The sequence below is a fragment of the Cricetulus griseus genome, chromosome 5 (assembly GCF_003668045.3).
Source record: "Cricetulus griseus strain 17A/GY chromosome 5, alternate assembly CriGri-PICRH-1.0, whole genome shotgun sequence".
NCBI lineage: Eukaryota > Metazoa > Chordata > Mammalia > Rodentia > Cricetidae > Cricetulus > Cricetulus griseus.
The window spans coordinates 54,923,373-54,940,500 of record NC_048598.1 but is presented as its reverse complement, the minus strand read 5'-3'; the positions used below and the strand labels follow the sequence as shown (position 1 = coordinate 54,940,500).

The 17,128-nt window shown below is 48.1% G+C and overlaps 1 protein-coding gene across 1 annotated transcript; it reads left to right on the top strand.

Moving 5' to 3' along the window:
* The first annotated feature begins 11,563 nt into the window (after positions 1-11,563).
* Positions 11,564-13,329, top strand: Myog (myogenin). The gene is made up of 3 exons (XM_027418112.2): positions 11,564-12,034; positions 12,651-12,732; positions 13,208-13,329. The coding sequence occupies exons 1-3, from the start codon at positions 11,564-11,566 to the stop codon at positions 13,327-13,329; spliced, it is 675 nt and encodes a 224-aa protein (XP_027273913.2).
* The last annotated feature ends 3,799 nt before the right edge of the window (positions 13,330-17,128 follow it).

The following is a 17,128-nucleotide window of genomic DNA, read 5'->3' as shown; positions in this document are numbered from 1 at the left end:
CAGTCTGGCTCAAGAGTCTCTCCAGTGAGGACAGCCTCCAAAGCCACAGAGAAACCCTGTCTTGAAAAACCAAAAAAAATAAAAAGTCTCTCAAGTGACGTAAAGACAAAGGGAGAAGTTGGATAATGCTGGCCAGTAGGTAGACACTGACTCCTGGTGGACTCCAAATAACCAGGGCAGTTTGAGCTGAGAAGACACCTGAGCTGCCTGATGTCTCTGTTCTCTGAGTTCAAAGAAGTCCTCAGGCCCTGTCCAAAAGAGCAAGCCTGCTGAGCTGAGAATGGCCAGCCAAGAACAAAGGTAGTGAGTGAGACCCCTGAGGAGAAAGGCCAAGAAGACAGGGGGGAAGTTGGATGGGGCACCTACAGAAAGTCAGTGAGATATCATGAGGACACTCACTGAACAGACACAGGCAGTCATTGCGGGGAGGACCTGTGGCATTTCCACTAAGAGCCTTTCTTTCCTTGGGGAGCCATTGGAGTACAGGCCTGGGATGAGATAGCAGCTGGGGAGCTGGCAACAATTCATTAGTCATCGAGATCCCAAACTCACGGCAGCTCCCATAGGCATCCTTCCCTGTGCACTAGCTAGAGCTAGCTAACAGTGGAACCACAGTGATCCCAAGCTGGGCTTTGGCTTGACACAACATTGAGTTTCTGCTCCTATGTAGACCACACCTGTCACTTGCCTGGAGTCATCAGGAAGGATCAAATGAGACATAGTTTAGCATAATTCCTATCTCATCCTATTGTGGTCCAGACATGGGTTCAACCCGTTTTTCTGCCTAGCATAGGATCTTGAAGAGTGTTCCACATGCATTTTGGAGGGAAAGGGTGCTCTGTTATTGTTGGGTGGGCTATCCTACAATTATCAATTGATAAAACCAACAGAGCTATTTGAGAGTCCCCTTCCCCTTCCACACTTGTTTCAGCTACTCCCTCCATCAATTACTCAGAGGAGTACGGAAATCTGTAAATCTGTATTCCTCTATTTGTCCTTTAAGTTTTTATCTTATAGATATTGAAGGCATTTTAGAGACAGGACATCACATCCTATCGATAAATTGGCCCTTTTATTATTAGGTAACGTGCCTCTTTATCTGTAGTGTATTGGAGATAGTGTGTTAGTGTCTCTGTGGCCAAACAGCTCACAGAAGCAACTTAATGGAGGAGGGCTGCATTTGGCTCATGATGGGGACAGTGGGGTGAACGGATGGCAGTGAAAGTATGAACCCAGGATCCGGCACATCTTCAAGGATTAGGAGACAGAAACAGAGCAAGGCTATCCCCTCACGGCCCACCCCCCAGTGGTCTGCAGCAAACAGCTTCCCAGCACGGCATCACCGCTGGGGACCAAGTATTCAAACACATGAACCCTTGGAGGACATTTCACAGTCAACCATAACACCCAGCAGAACTCCTCATTCTCAAAGCTCCTTCTACCTGATACTAATATAGCCACTGCTCTTTCTTACCAAACGTGTCTGCCTTGTATATGTTTTCCCATCCTTTTACTCTCAGCCTGACTACATATCTACCATAGTTTCCTCTGGACAGCCCAAAGTTGGAGCTCGCTCTTTAAAATGTAGTCTACCCGTATCTGTGAAGTTACACATTAGGTTAGGTTTAAGCCTACCATCTCATGAACCTTTAAATTTGTTTGATCTCTCCTCCCTTCTTCTAAGGGAGCTATTTTTAAATAACCCCGAGTTTCTTCAGCATGGGCTCACTAGCTGTATACCTCTGTGTTTTACTTTTGAGCAGAGCTGCTTTAGTGTTAGCAATGTGCACCTTTAACACATCACAGTCTACCTTTATCTGTTACTACTTCCATATATAAAGGAGAAATGCAATCACAGTATACCTCGATTCCCACCTTCTACCTTCTGTGCCACGGTTATTTTATATTTTATTCCTATTGTGTATGTTATAAAAACCTTTAATGCATCATTAATATTTTGCTTTAAATATGTAACTGTATTTTAAATTAATTTTAAAGTCAAGGTAATAGCCTTTTATATATTTATTTACTCATATTTACCACTTTGGGTGTTCTTTATTCCTTTAGGTACATTTAAGTCTCTACTTTTCTTTTTTTATCAATTTATTCTTCTCAGGAAATTCCCTGTAACATTTCTTAAAGATCTGCTGGTGACAAATCCTGCCAATTTCTTTTGGCTGAAAAGTCTTCATCCCATCACCACTCCAAAAGCTATTTTCACTTTATGTAGAATTTGGTTGACTCATTTTCTTTTCTTCAGACTTTAAAGATAGTCTACTTTTCCTGGCCTTACTAGAAGTTATGAGAAACTGGCAGTCATTATTCATCTTTGTTCCTCCATATAAAATGTACTTTGGTTTCTCCAAGTGTTTACATTTTTCTCTTGATGACTTGTTTTTATCAATTTGGTTGTAATATGTCTCAGTGTGGTTTCCTTTGTGTTTATTTATTCTTCCAGGGGTTAATTGAATGTTTTAGATATATAAATTTGTAATTTTCATCAACTTTGAAAATTCCTGGGTTTTTTTCTTCTAATATTTCTCTTCCCCTTTCTGGGACTCAGTTACATATACGTAAATCTACTTGGTATGGTATTTCCCATAGAACACTGAAGCTCTTTTTGGTTTGGTTTGGTTCTTTAGCCATTTTTTTTCCTGTTTCATTTTATATAGCTTCCATTTCTTTTGTGTTCCTAGTCAATAAAACTTTTTTGCAGTGTCTAATCATCTATTACTCTATTGTGGATTAAGTGATTTATATACCCCCTTAAATTCAGGTTGAATCCCTTAACTGCAATATAATAGGGTTTGTAGATGGGGCCTTTGAGACATAATTAGGTAATGAGGGTGGAGCCTGGTCTAAGGGGACCAGTACTCTCAAAGGAAAGACACCAGCCAGGTGTAGAGGTACAGGTGTGTAATCCCATCACAAGGAAGAGCTTGAGGCCAGAGAATCAAGAATTCAAGGTCAGCTTCAATTACATAGAGACAGTGAGAAGTGAGGAGAGGTGAGGAGAGAGAGAGAGAGAGAGAGAGAGAGAGAGAGAGAGAGCTCCATGAACACACCAAGAACAGACCACAGTAGCATGAGACTGTCATTTTATAAGAACAAGAAAAAGAAAGTCCTCATGGGAATTTGGCCATACTGGCACCTTGCTTTCAAACCCAGCCTCCTGTTTTTAAATCCTCGAGTATATTGAGCATATTTCTAACAGCTGCTTTAAGGGACTTAAGTGCTAATCTACCACCCTGTCATTCTGGATATATTTGAATGAACCGATATTTCTTCTAGGGGTCACATTTTTTCCCTTGCTTCTTTGTTGTCTAGTACTTTTTATTTTATTTTCTAGGTGTGTGTGTGTGTGTGTGTGTGTGTGTGTGTGTGCGTGCACGCCACACATTGCTGGCATATCTGTATGTGCAGCACACACACCCATGCAATACCCACAGAGACCAGAAGAGGGTGTTGGGTACCCTGGAGCTGGAGTTACAGGCAGTTGTGAGCTGCTGTGCAGGTGCTAGGAGCCAATCCTGAGTCCTCTGCTGGAGCAGGAAGGACTCTTAATGACGGGGCCATCTCTCCAGCCGTGTTGTCTAGTGTTGACAGAATGATTATCATTGAGAACTTTACACATCTGATGGCTAGATCTCACCGTAATCCTTTAAAACATAGTGGGCACTATTTTTCAGGCAGTTATATCAAGTTGGTGCCTTTGAAGTTATTTTGCAACTCTTCTGTGTGTTAGGGGCCAAACTCAGGGCCTTATGCATGGAAGTGCTTAATCCCGGGGCTACACCCATGCTTCCTTCTAAACTTTTTGAAGGCAGATACGGAGTAGCCTTTACTTTATATCAAGGCATAGCCCAGCTGTGATCTCTGCCAAATGTTCATGTCGCCAGTGAGATTTCTCATTCTGGTTAGTGGAAATTGATTGCTGGTCCTTTGTGAATAAAGGAATTACTAAGATGGAACTTACTGAATGTGAGTGGATTAAAAAAAATGATGAGAAATTATTGGTGAATGGTGGCATCAGTCAGCAATAAAGATAATTCTGGAATGGAGGAAATATTTAACTGTAGGAGCCTTTAAGGCAACTAAGTGGAACCATCTACCAAAACCATGTATCTGTGATCTGCAACTCGAGGAAGGGATGGCAGCAGAGTAGAGAAGTGGAGGTCACTGGCCCATCACAGTGAGGAGCAGCACACAGTCACAAGGCATTTGTTCACAAGGTCATTGAAGCCTAGGTAAGAGGATAAGATTGCCCAAGAAACACAGTAGAAAAGAGCAGGAATAGAATTACCTTCCTAAAGAGTGGCTCAAGGAAGAGCAGGAGGGCAGAAGGGACAGGAGGAGATAAGATGAGGAAAACCAAAGATGGAGGGTTACAGTGGCAGAAAGAGAGGGGTTTCAGGAATGACATGGTCCATACAACCAGATGCCACAGAGCAATCCAGTGGGATGCAGACCAAGTGTCCAGCTGCTGAGGGTGTCTACCCGGCTTGGGATGAACAGCTTTAGTGACCCAGGGGAGATGGAAGCCAATGAGCAGAGGAGTGAATGGGAGGTGGGGAATGTTAACTCCTCTTTCTAGAAATGGGGGGGGGGCTAGAGACAGAACCACAGCTGAGGGACCTTTGCGACGGAAGGGATTCGGCGCATTTATTAGGTCAGAACGAAGGCCAGCTGAGAAAGGCATCTTTAGAGCACACAGGAGTCATAAAAGACTTCCCTTAGTCTCTACAGTGATAAATTATCAGAGCAGACATTAGTCGTCACCTCCATCTTAAGGACAGAAGGGTGAAGCCCAGTGTGGAGGAACTTTGCTGAAAACCACACAACTCAAACCACACAAGGTGGCAGGGATTCTACCCCCATTGACTTTCTGTAGCAGAAGGCTCCCTTGGGTCACTCTGGAGGCCCAGGCAGTCCTGCAGAAATCTAGAGAAATCCAGTGTCTGGGTTGCCAAGAAGATAATGTAAGATGCGTTCTGGGAAGGGGCTGCTGTCAGCAGAGGGATGAGGCAGAGGACAGAGCCAAGAGAAAGCAAAGACATCTCCACCCAGGCAGCAGCTGCTCTCAAATATGTCACAACTTGTCAAAGAGGCAGAAATAGAAGCAGTTTGGGGAGTGGAAGGGGGTGGGGTGGCATACTATGGCTTCTGAAACCATGTAGGGGGTGGCCAGGAGAGAAGGGGACAAACAAAGAGGCTGAGCCAAAGTTGAATGTGAAGAACACATCCCCCACAGTTCTAGTGAGGTTGAATAAAGGAGCAAAAATAAATTAGGGACAAAATACCCAAAAGAAACCTGTCTATCTGATTGCAGTGGTTCACCCTTTGGGGCAAGACCTGCTTCAGCCAACCTATAGAGCACTGCTCCAGCCAAGAGTGGAGCTCAATGATGGAGCACTTGCCTAGTGTGTATGCCAAGGCATTGCCTTCTGTGCCCAGGACCACAAGGCCCACCAGTTAACAGCAACCACAGACACATTGCCTTCCTACCCCAAGTCCCTGTTCCATATAGAGGATGATCTCCACAGTCACAATTTCAGTTTTGAAGGAGAGCTTATTGGGTATGTTGCAAACAAAAGTAAAAGAACAGGTGGCAAGCAGCCCATAGAGAACTTCGTCAGACTGGGCACTTACACAAGACCCAGCAGAAGCAGCTGGGGAAGTCCTGGACAAAGAGTCACGATGAAGTTCCTGAGTGAGACTTCTAGGCAAAGCAGGACATGCTCTCCGTGGATGCTTCTGGTCTCCATTCCAGGCATTTTTCTAATGCAGCATAAAGAATAGCACCCGCCATTGGAAGTAGTTTACCTTTAGTCATTCTCAAGGGCATAAATGTCTTTAGTACCCTTAGCTGTTGCTCCCTGTTTCAGACCCAGAGGCCAGCCTGCCCTAAGACAGGGAGTCTGAAAGGACACATGAAATCAACACGGAACTTGGGATGGAGTGGGGGAGGTTCCTCACTCCCAGAGTCTGCTGTCAACAAGTACAAACAGCACGTGACAATTTACCAATGTGATTTACCTTACACCCACTGGCACTTCCTCCAGGCCTACACGTTGAGTTGAGGGGAAGGCCATTTGTTTGCATCATTGAGTCCAGCACCTTGGTTTACGGGTAGGCAGACTGAGAACCAGAGGGGAGACAACACAGCATCCTGCCCTGCCTCATATCCTCCTTATCCATCCATTTCCCTTAAGTTCCTGGCAGCTTCTGCCCCAACCAGGAGTTAGAGGACCCATCGTGACGGGGTGTGGCGCACTCACAATCCTTACCCTTATTTCCAAAGGTCCCACAGGAGCCAGGCCCTGGGCTCATGTGGCCTTGTGCTCTGTTGAGCCCTGCTCCAGTTATTTTGGTCACCAGTTTTCTGCTTTGTCTCCAGCAACCACCTCTCCTTGACCCCAACTCCTGGGACCCAGCCTCTTCCGCCTTCAGGTTTTCCCCTTTCCCCACCCCAAAGCCAAAGATTCTTAAAGGATGATACTGGCTCTGAGCTCCAGATTCAAGGCAGGTAATTTCCCAGAGGGTACCTGACACTTCATCTTTATGGAAACAAAAATTCAGCTTCCGAAGACCAGGGCCTCTCCCTGTCCCAGCTCTAAGCTCTGATCTCATGTGCCTCTAAACCTCTTGTCCCAAAGCCCCAGTCTCTCTTCTCGTACTCATCCTGTCCCCTCTTTTCCTTGCTCCATAACTGCTTCTGCTAAGATATCCCTGAACTGTCCCACAGTCCACAGGCATGTGGACCCACCTGCTACAACCTTCCTCGCTTGTAACCTCACAGAGGGAGAGATGTTCAGCCCCCTAGGTCTAAGATCAGGCCGCCCAAGAAGACACGCCCTTGGTGCCCTCAGCATTCTTTTTTTTTTCTTTTTTTAAAATTTAAATTAGAAACAAGCTTGTTTTACATGTCAATCCCAGTTTCCTCTCCCTCCCCTCCTCCCCTTACCCCCACCAGCCCCCTATCCCAGCCCCTTTCTGCTCCCCAGGGAAGGTGAGGCCTTCCATGAGGGATCTTCAAAGTCTGTCATATCTTTTGGAGCAGGGCCTAGCCCCCCCCACCCCCGTGTGTCTAGGCTGGGAGAGTATCCCTCTATGTGCAGTGGTCTCCCAAAGTCCATTCATGTACTAGGGATAAACATTGATCCACTACCAGAGGCCCCATAGGTTAACCAGACCTCCAAACTGACATCCTCGTTCAGGGGGTCTGGGTCAGTCCTATGCTGGTTTCCCAGCTATCAGTCTGGGGTCCATGAGCAACCCCTTGTTCAGGTCAGCTGTCTCTGTGGGTTTCTCCAGCCTGGCCTTGACCCCTTTGCTCATCACTCCTCCCTCTCTGCAACTGGATTCCAGAGTTCAGCTCAGTGTTTAGCTGTGGGTGTCTGCTTCTGCTTCCACCAGCTAGTCCTCAGTCTTCTTAAACAAGCCCCTTTTCTGGGCCTGTTTCTTTCTGTGTGGAAGGAAGATGGACTGCCTGATCCTCAACTGCCTTGCCACTTTGATGGTCTATGATCCTGTTATCTGTTCACACCCTGCTCAAATAGCTACTGTCCCATTAAACAGAGTTGATTTGCACATTGTATTTACGAACCCTTACTGAAACATATATATACTACCAAGACCCAATCCCCACTTAGTCCCAAGAAACAATTCTCAGAGAGCTTGCCTGGGAAAGCAAAAGGTGGGGTCTGTTTGGAGAGGCCAGAAGCTCCCCTCTCTATACCTTCTCGTGCCTCTGTTCCCAAGCACATGAGAGTCCAGAATGGGACACTTGCCTTGATTTTAGCCAAGCAACCTGGCAGCCCAGGTCAGCTCATCTGTAGGAACTAGAAAAGGTTAGGGACCAGACAGCCATGGCAGCAGTAGGGAAGGAACAGTGAGCAGGTGAAGGGGATTTCTGAAACCTGATGCTACCATGCAAATGAGGTCAACCCAGCATGCAAATGGACAAAGTCAAGTTGGATGGTCAGGGTGGGAGGCCAACAGCCTGGGTCTGAAGCCTCTGAAGGAGATGGGGACTTCCTCTGGAGAAAGCATGACTGCCTGGGGAGGCTACATTAGGGGTAGAGGCCCCCTATATGCCCACACAGCAGGGGTGGGGATTAAGGTTGGATGCCCTGCTGTCAGGTCAGCTCTGATGGATCACCACTGATGGTGGAACACAAAGACTCCTCTGTGCCTGGCACCAATGTGTTCCCGTCCATCAGAGGGCAGCTCGTGGGGTGCTGGAGTATGCAGGGGAGAAAGACCAGGCATGTCTCACAAATTGATGAGAGAACAAGGTGTCTAGAGGGTCAGTAACCCCACCCCCTGCATTGGGATTTTGAAAAATCAGAGAAACCTGAGTGACTCCACCACTTCAATCCCAAGAGCATCTTTGAGATTGTGGGTTGCCCCACAGTGGGGCCTGGCATGCTTCAGACCACCTTATTCAGACATGCACAAAGACATCTATCTATAGACAAGGTTTCACAGGGACCCAGACACACCACTACCCCCCACCCAAACATTCAAATCCAGTGGTGCTTCCTGCAGACCAGAGCTGTGTCTAGTAACAGCCCTCATCCCCAACTCAAGGACCAACACGGAGTAGGTTGAACAAAGAAAGGAGAGTCCACTTCTCCTCTGGGTTATGCTTGTCCTTTTCCCAGCCTTCTCTTTTGTCACCCAGCACAGCACTTTCTATCATGGAAAGGTGACTGTGGGTACACAATTATCACTCAGCTGTGAGCACAGGGTGGCAGATAAATGACTTCCTATTCGTGTCTCCTGGCACCCACGGCTCAGTGCAGTTTCCTGATTGGAAGAATTGTGAGGAGGGAAGCTCCCTCCTCCAGTCCTTATTCTGTGGTCCATATGGTTAAAGCAGACACCTAACTGAGGAGCATGAGGATAAGAGCAAGTGAGGGCCCAGAAACAGAGAGATGATAAGGCACTGAGTAAGTCTTCTATTCACTGGGTGTTTCCATGTGTTTGACACACACACACACACAACACACACACACACCTACTGCCAGCTTGAAGCGTGTGTTTTCCCAAATCAAATCCACCCTCCTGCCCAAGCCAATGGTTCAGACCTTTACTGTCTCACTCCTGAATTACTGTCATGGGGTTTGGGGATAATGTGGTTTCCTTGTCTGTTTCCAAGTCCCTCCACGCCCAGTTGGGCCTCTTGCATTTATAGACTTGTTTTCAGCCACACCCCCTCACCAGAACCCTGAGATCCACACAAACTGATCCATCTTCTCACCTCTTCATGTCCTCATTCTGCTGGTTCCCCAAGACCTGATCCAGCACCTGTCCCTGCCCCAGCCCTCCACAGAGACTTAGCCTTCAGTGACTTTGCTATTTGTTTGCAAGTGATCCATGTTGTCCTTGTTTGGTTTTGTTTTTGTTTTTGTATGAGACAGTCCCCCAACTAGCCCAGACTAGCTTAGAATTGGCAGTCCTCCTGCCTTGGGCTCTCCCAGTATGGAATTAAAGGTGTGTGCCACCATGGCCACCCATCTCATTGGCTGTGGCATTAACAGCTTTGTAATGGAGCACAGCAGCAGGGTCCAGGTTCACCTACTAGGCAGCAGGGTTCTGCGAGCCATCTTAGAACAAGTCCTTTCTGCTCCCACTCCAGAGGAAGAAGACAGATTGTTTAGGGTAAGTCAGATTGGGTCCCACAAGGACAAAAGGTACCATTTTTAGGTTTCCATGGCAGCCGTGACCCACACACACACACACACACACACACACACACACACACACACACACACTTTTTTTTTCAGGGCTCACAGGACTGGAGTATAAGCTGAAGCAAGGTAAATTGTTTGTTTTTTCTTTTTGAGGGGGTGGGAAGCATGCTAAATGAAGAGATTATTGCTGGCCAGGCTTAGAACTCACACACTGTGCTACACTTTGTAGCCTATGAATGAAGTCAAGAAATGAATTAAGGCCTCTCGCTGTCCCAATTTACTGGGGGCTTTTTTATTGTCCAGATTGTTCCCTTCCCATTTGTCCTCTCCCTCAAAGGACAGCGGCATTTTCTTGGCTCTCTCTATGGCTTCAGGGAGGACAGAAAGCTAGTCCTCCAAACCCCGCACAGCTCTTCCCTCCACTATGACGTGAGTCCTCCCCGAGTCCTCTCCACCAGCACACTCTACTTCCCCTTACTGTCCCGACGGTCATCATAACGCATCCACCTCCTGCTCCACTACAAAGGGGACAGCAGGGTGGTTCACACTTTGTATGCAGGGTCCTGGGGGAAACCCTGACCCATGGGTTAGCTTTTGAGTTCCTATTAGAATAGGTTATCATGTGACATCCACAGGAAGGGGATTTGGGAATCAGAGGTGGGGTGAAAAAGGTGGCCAGGGGCCTGCAGCCTGCCCTTAGAACTGTCCTCCCTGGCCACCAAAGCCTCTACTGAGGTAACCACTGACAGATGCATCTGGAGATTAAATGGAACACCCCACACGTACACCTGTCATTCTAGACTTGTATGATGCATGCAGAGGTGATGACTCGGGCAGAAGAACCCAGGCTGGTGGCCCAGGAGAGACACAAACAATATAAAGGGCTATTCTCCTCACCACCCCAACTACAGAGAGGAGTCAAGATGAGGGCAGAAGACACCATTGAGGGGAAAGCGTGGAGAGACGATTGACAGTGACCGAGGAGGGAGACAGAAGGCTGACTAGCTCTTAACTGGCGGGGGAGATGGCAATGTAGAGGCTGTGAGTTCTAATCCTCACTCAACACTGACTTGCCCTCTTACTTAAGAACACCCCTTATTTAAGAAGTCCTCAAGTTCTCTTGTCTCAATCTATGCCCAACTACACAAGACCTAAGAGGACACCTAAGGTCAAACCTGCTGTGGAAACTCAGAAGTTGAATCCATTTGCCCTTCTGAGTTTCTGTCTTTTGCCTCCGTGGACCCTAGGAATTCACACACACATACACACGCCCCAAATTTGGAGTGGTCCTGCCGTGGTGGTAGGTCGTTAGGGGGGTCTCATAGGATGATGCAGTATGGTTTACAGTGCTCCCAAGCAGCACAGAGAAGATTAGATGGGCTCTGGAGGCCCCTTCTAGCCCAAAGCAACCCTTGTCTTGTGTTCTCCTGCCCTGTCCACCAGCTGCCTTGGACCATAGAGGAGAGCAGGCAGGCGGCCCGGATAGGAGTAATTGAAAGGAGCAGATGAGAGCGGGAATGCATCCACCCCCACCTTCCCTGCCCCACAGGGGCTGTGGAGAAATGAAAACTAATCAAATTACAGCCGACGGCCTCCCGACCCGTGCACAGGAGCCGCCTGGGCCAGGGGCAGGCTGGCAGGGTGGGGTGGGGGCAAAAGGAGAGGGAAGGGGAATCACATGTAATCCACTGTAAACGTCTTGATGTGCAGCAACAGCTTAGAGGGGGGCTCAGGTTTCTGTGGCGTTGGCTATATTTATCTCTGGGTCCATGCCAGCAGGGAGGGTTTAAATGGCACCCAGCAGTTGGCGTGAGGGGCTGCAGGAGCTTGGGGACCAGTGGCAGGAACAAGTCTTTTCCGACCCGATGGAGCTTTATGAGACATCCCCCTATTTCTACCAGGAGCCCCACTTCTATGATGGGGAAAACTACCTGCCTGTCCACCTCCAGGGCTTCGAGCCCCCAGGCTATGAGAGAACTGAGCTTAGCTTGAGTCCGGAAGCCCGAGGGCCCCTGGAAGAAAAGGGACTGGGGACCCCTGAGCACTGTCCAGGCCAGTGCCTGCCGTGGGCGTGTAAGGTGTGTAAGAGGAAGTCGGTGTCTGTGGACCGGCGGAGGGCAGCCACACTGAGAGAGAAGCGCAGGCTCAAGAAAGTGAACGAGGCCTTCGAGGCCCTGAAGAGGAGCACCCTGCTCAACCCCAACCAGCGACTGCCTAAGGTGGAAATCCTGCGCAGTGCCATCCAGTACATTGAGCGCCTACAGGCCTTGCTCAGCTCCCTCAACCAGGAGGAGAGAGATCTCCGCTACCGAGGCGGGGGCGGGCCCCAGCCCGTGGTAAGTGGCTGGTGCACCAGTCCTAGGGATAGGGCCAGAGGGAGGTGCCTGGTCAGCCTCGGGCCACCAGAGCTGGAACAGGTGCAAACCAAGGCCCCGGGGAATCCCAAGACCCCTTTCCTTGTCAGCTAGGCTGTCCACAGACCTTCTGTGCTCATTCTGTTTCCAGACCAGACAAAGGCAGTGGATAGTAAATACAGACGGGGCGGGGTGGACTGCACAAGAGCACAGAAGGGGCCCAGAAACAGGCCTGCAGTAAGGGCTTAGGGGAGCCCAGGGGAAGGGGAACGCTGATTTCCATGCTCCAGTCAGCACCTAAAAGGCCAGACCAAGTGGCGAAAGATATCTGCTTTGTCCCAAACCCACGACCTCCATGGCTGAGCTGACAAAACACATTACAACTGCTCCGAGGTCATCATAACAAAGTACTCTGGCTTATCACCTTACCCACAAAGTGAAGACAGATTCCCATCCTAGAAGCCAGGGAAGACCTAGAAAGTGGGGTATCTATGGCGGACATTCTAGAGTGGGTAACATACCCTGTAACCCAGGCAAAGATATATTATACCTGAGGATGGCAGTAGACTTGACCTTGGATCTTGGCCTTGTCTTACAGGTGCCCAGTGAATGCAACTCCCACAGCGCCTCCTGCAGTCCAGAGTGGGGCAGTGCACTGGAGTTCGGTCACAACCCTGGAGGTAAGTGTGAATCCTGACCTTGTTAACCATGGCTCAAATCACTTAGTCCCTAACTAGGCTGGGCTACTCCCTTACCTTATTCCATGTTCCAGTCATCTTCCTGTGGCCCCAAATGGTGAGCTGAAGGCCCTGTGCCTCCCTGTAGCCTTGATCAACTAAGGAGTAGTCACAGCCCCAACAGCATCCCAGCTGGTGTCTGGTGGCTGACCTCAGGGAGAAGTGCCTATCCCTGCCCCAGGGGTCCCTGGGAATTGCTGAGTCAGTGTTGCAAAACTGGGCCCAGTTCCCTAGGATACATTATCCTGGCTTCACCTTGGGATGGCCACTTCTAAAACCTAACTGCAATAGAGGAGTTCAGAGAGGCAGCACACAAGTACACACAAGTGGCTAGGGGGAACTCCTGACTCTTGCTCACCTATCTGTCCTGGAAAACCTGTGTCCTTGCCCAGGAAACACTCCTCTCTTCTTCTTACAGATCACCTGCTTGCAGCTGACCCTCCAGATGCCCACAGCCTGCACTCCCTCACCTCCATCGTGGACAGCATCACAGTGGAGGATATGTCTGTTGCCTTCTCAGATGAAACTCTTCCCAACTGAGATTGCCTGCCAGGCTGGGTGTCCATGTGAGCCCCCAAGGTGGTGTCAAAGGCCACCACTTCTGCCGTAGGGGCCTTTTAAGTGAGATTGTCTTGGTGCCAAAAAAAAACAAAAAACAAAATAAAAAAAAAACAAAACCCAGCCCCAGACTGCCATAGGCCAAACTACCCATTCCCCATTCATATAAGACTAACACCCAGCCCATCGAGGGAATGGATGCCCTCATTTAGCAGAGAGCATCCCCTTCCAAGGAAAGAAAGATGGGGTCCAGAGAACCCCCTTTGTGGATGTCCCCCAATGGGGCAAACTCAGGAGCTTTTTTAAAATCATAATATGCCTCTAATTCCACCCCAAATGAGAGACAGACAGCGTCCTGATCTGGACAAGCAATGCACATCTGTTCAATCTCTTCCTGATGCCAGCGGCTGGGCTGGGCCTGCCCTGAGTTGAGAGAAGGGAGAGGAGCTACCCTGTTCCAAAGTCCCTGGGGGCCAAGCTTTTGCAGTGGATATTGGGAACCTTCCAGCAGTTTGTGTATTGTTTTGTTTTGTTTTGTGTGTTGTTTGTAAAGCTGCCATCTGACCAAGGTCTCCTGTGCTGATGTTGCCAGGGACAGGCAGGGAAGGGGGTGGGGGCTCTTGGGGTGACTTCTTTTGTTAACTAAGCATTGTGTGGTTTTTGCCAATTTTTTTTGTAATCCTTTTGCTAACTTATTTGGATTTCCTTTTTTAAAAAATGAATAAAGACTGGTTGCTAGAAAAGTGTCTGCAATGATGTCTCAGGAAGGGAGGCACTGACAACACTGCACCTTCCCTTTAGGGGTCCATACACACAAGGCATGGAGGGGGGACAACTCAGGACGGATTCATGTGAATGGATACTGTGGTCCTGAGCAGGTCATTAGACACACGAGCCAGGTGATGCATGGCTGGGGAAAGACCAGCTCCTCAGAAATCCTGGGCACACCAAGGCCGGCCTACAAAGCACTCTGTTGTACTTTACTTCAGAGTCATTCACAGTCTACTATGTTCCAACTAATAGCCCAACAGGTCAACTGAGCATGCTCAGACCTAGTGCTCAGCTCACACGTACGTTAGAGGTATAGAGCTGGGTTTGCGGGGCTTTCCTCCCTCAGCTGTCTCCCCCTGTCCACCCCCCGGTCCACATGACCTCAAGCTCTACAGAAAAATAGGAGGTGACTACACAGAGCAAATGAAATCAGACACTGTCACTTCTTCATAGGACAAATAGCATGTCCCCTTACCACCCTCTGCCCTTCCCTCCAGGCACAGGGATACTCCTGTCCCCATCTACAGCTCAGAGATGAGATTGTGCTGAGGGAGCTGGGAGACAAAGAACATTCAGAGGTGAAGCTGTGGTTCTCATCATTTGGGATGCTACTTTTCCAAAGACTGGCTTCCCCAGGGGAGAAGGTGGATGGGAAACTGAGTGCAAAGACAGTGGCTAGAGATTATAGAAGGATTAGCAGAGGAGTTCCAAGAACTTAGAATGCGAATGGACCAAGAACACCGACTTCAACTTTACTAATTCCAGTTGTGTCATGGTGTTCGTCTGGTTTACTGCTGTCCTAACCATTGCAGACAGGGATTCAGTGCATGGTCCATCCAGGGACCTTTATGGGGCCCTTTGGCAACTGACTTGCGGGTGAGAAGGTAGGCCCCATCAAGGAGCCTGTTTGTCTCAAGCAATTGTTCATCCTGGTTTGTGGGATTTTCTTCTTTTTGAGTTTGTGTCATTGAATTACAGTTCCCCAGATAGCCTGAAGAGGGATATAAGTAGAGCCTTAATCTACTGTCCTTGGGATGAAGTAAGTACCTGCATCACCACACCTTACCTCTATACTCAACTTACAAAATACTCGACTATGCAACTAAAAAGGGCTCTTTTGAGATTTATGTCCTCCAGCCCAGCGGGTACCACCGCACTGCCTTCAGGTGTGATGCACCTCTATCTCTGTCTTTCTAGGCCCCTGCAAGGGTCTAGCGCTGGCCAAGAGTAAGGGCACTCAATGAATACCACGGAGCTCATGGTTTCTGGGGTTGCCAGATGTAGTGTTAAAGCCCATTCTTTTCAGTTATTTCAACTGGAAACTGAGATGCATATTCACACTCGAAGAATGGCAATGGTCACCAGGGTCAACTGACCCCTGCACTGGTAGGTGTAATCACAGCTTGCAAGTCCTCAAGTCACAATCCGCCAGTACACCACAGATGTGAATGACTAACCCTGCCACACAGGAACCCAGAACATTTTCACAAAATAAATGCTATTAAGCGTAAGGGTTTCCTTAAATTAACAAATTCTCAATCTTCACAATTAGAATTACAGATAACGCTCACGTTAATGAATAATGAGGTGGAGTTCTTTAGGGAAATTAACTTAAATTCCCTCAATCATGGCAAGTAACTACAATAAATCAAGCTGGGTTAATCAAATGCTGCCTAATAATGGACTTTAAGGAATCCACAAGAATGAAAAGACAAGAATTACTTGAAACTGGCATCCAATTGTTAGTGTGGATATAGGAACTTCCTGATGTTTGGCTAATTGTTATACATTATAGAATGCTGAAAGTGCCATCTGTGCCCTCCAGTAAACATTCTTAGGTGTCTAAGTTCCCAGAAAACTAGGTGGTTGGGGCAACTGATGTGGAAGAACGATGGTAGGAGAGAGGAGTCCCCTCAACTCAGGCATCTGTCCCATGGATGAAATGCCACCTATTATCCCCTAATATGTCATGTCCATGCTCTTTAGTTTCCTGGTTTCTAAGAGATGCCTAAGGGGTGCTAGAGCTCTGATGGGGATGTTCTTCTGTACATATGGTTCTCTTACTGGTTGATGGATAAAACACTGTTTGGCTAACAGAGGCAGGAAGATAGGCAAGAGTAGGAGACAAGGAGAATTCTGGGATAGGTAGGCAGAGAGACTGTGAGGAGATACCAGGAAGATAGGATGTGCCAGGAGTTCTCCGGTAAGATAAGACCACGTAGAAATACATAGATTAGTAGTTATGGGTTAATAATTAAGACAGAGCTAGCCAATAAGAAGCCCTAGCCATTAGCCAACAATTTTATAATTAATATAGCATCTCTGTGTATTCGTTTGGGGTTGAAGCTTCAGGACCTGGTGGGATGAGAAAACTCCAGTTACAGAGCTTCACATGAGATTGGTTAAGAAGGCCCCAGTTCAGGCCTTGATAGGAACATATACCACCACCCTTTGATGACCCTCCCCCGATGCTCTCTCAGCTATGGGTGATCACCCAGACCCAGACTCCTGGTCTCTCACTCTATTTAGAACATTTCCAGAGAGAACAAAGGAAAACAAATTCTTCCCTGTTTTCTCCAAATGCTAAAGAAACATGATGCTAAAGTTGGGCATTGGTGGTGCATGCCTTTAATCTCAGGCAGGCAGATCTCTGTATGTTCGAGGCTAGCCTGCTCTACAGAGCAAGTTTCAGGACAGCTAAGGCCATACAGAGAAACCCTGTCTCAAAGAGAGAGAGGGAGGGAAGGGAGGGGAGGACAGAGGAGGGGAAGGGGGGAGAGGAGAGGGGAGGAGAGGGGAGGGGAGAAAGACAGACAGGAAGGAAGGGAGGGAGGGAGGGAGGAATAAGAAAGAAAGAAAGAAAGAAAGAAAGAAAGAAAGAAAGAAAGAAAGAAAGAAAGAAAGAAAGGAAGGAAGGAAGGAAGGAAGGAAAGGAAAGAAGGAAGGAAGGAAGGAAGGAAGGAAGGAAGGAAGGAAGGAAGAAAACATAATAACTAGAGTCTCAACTGGA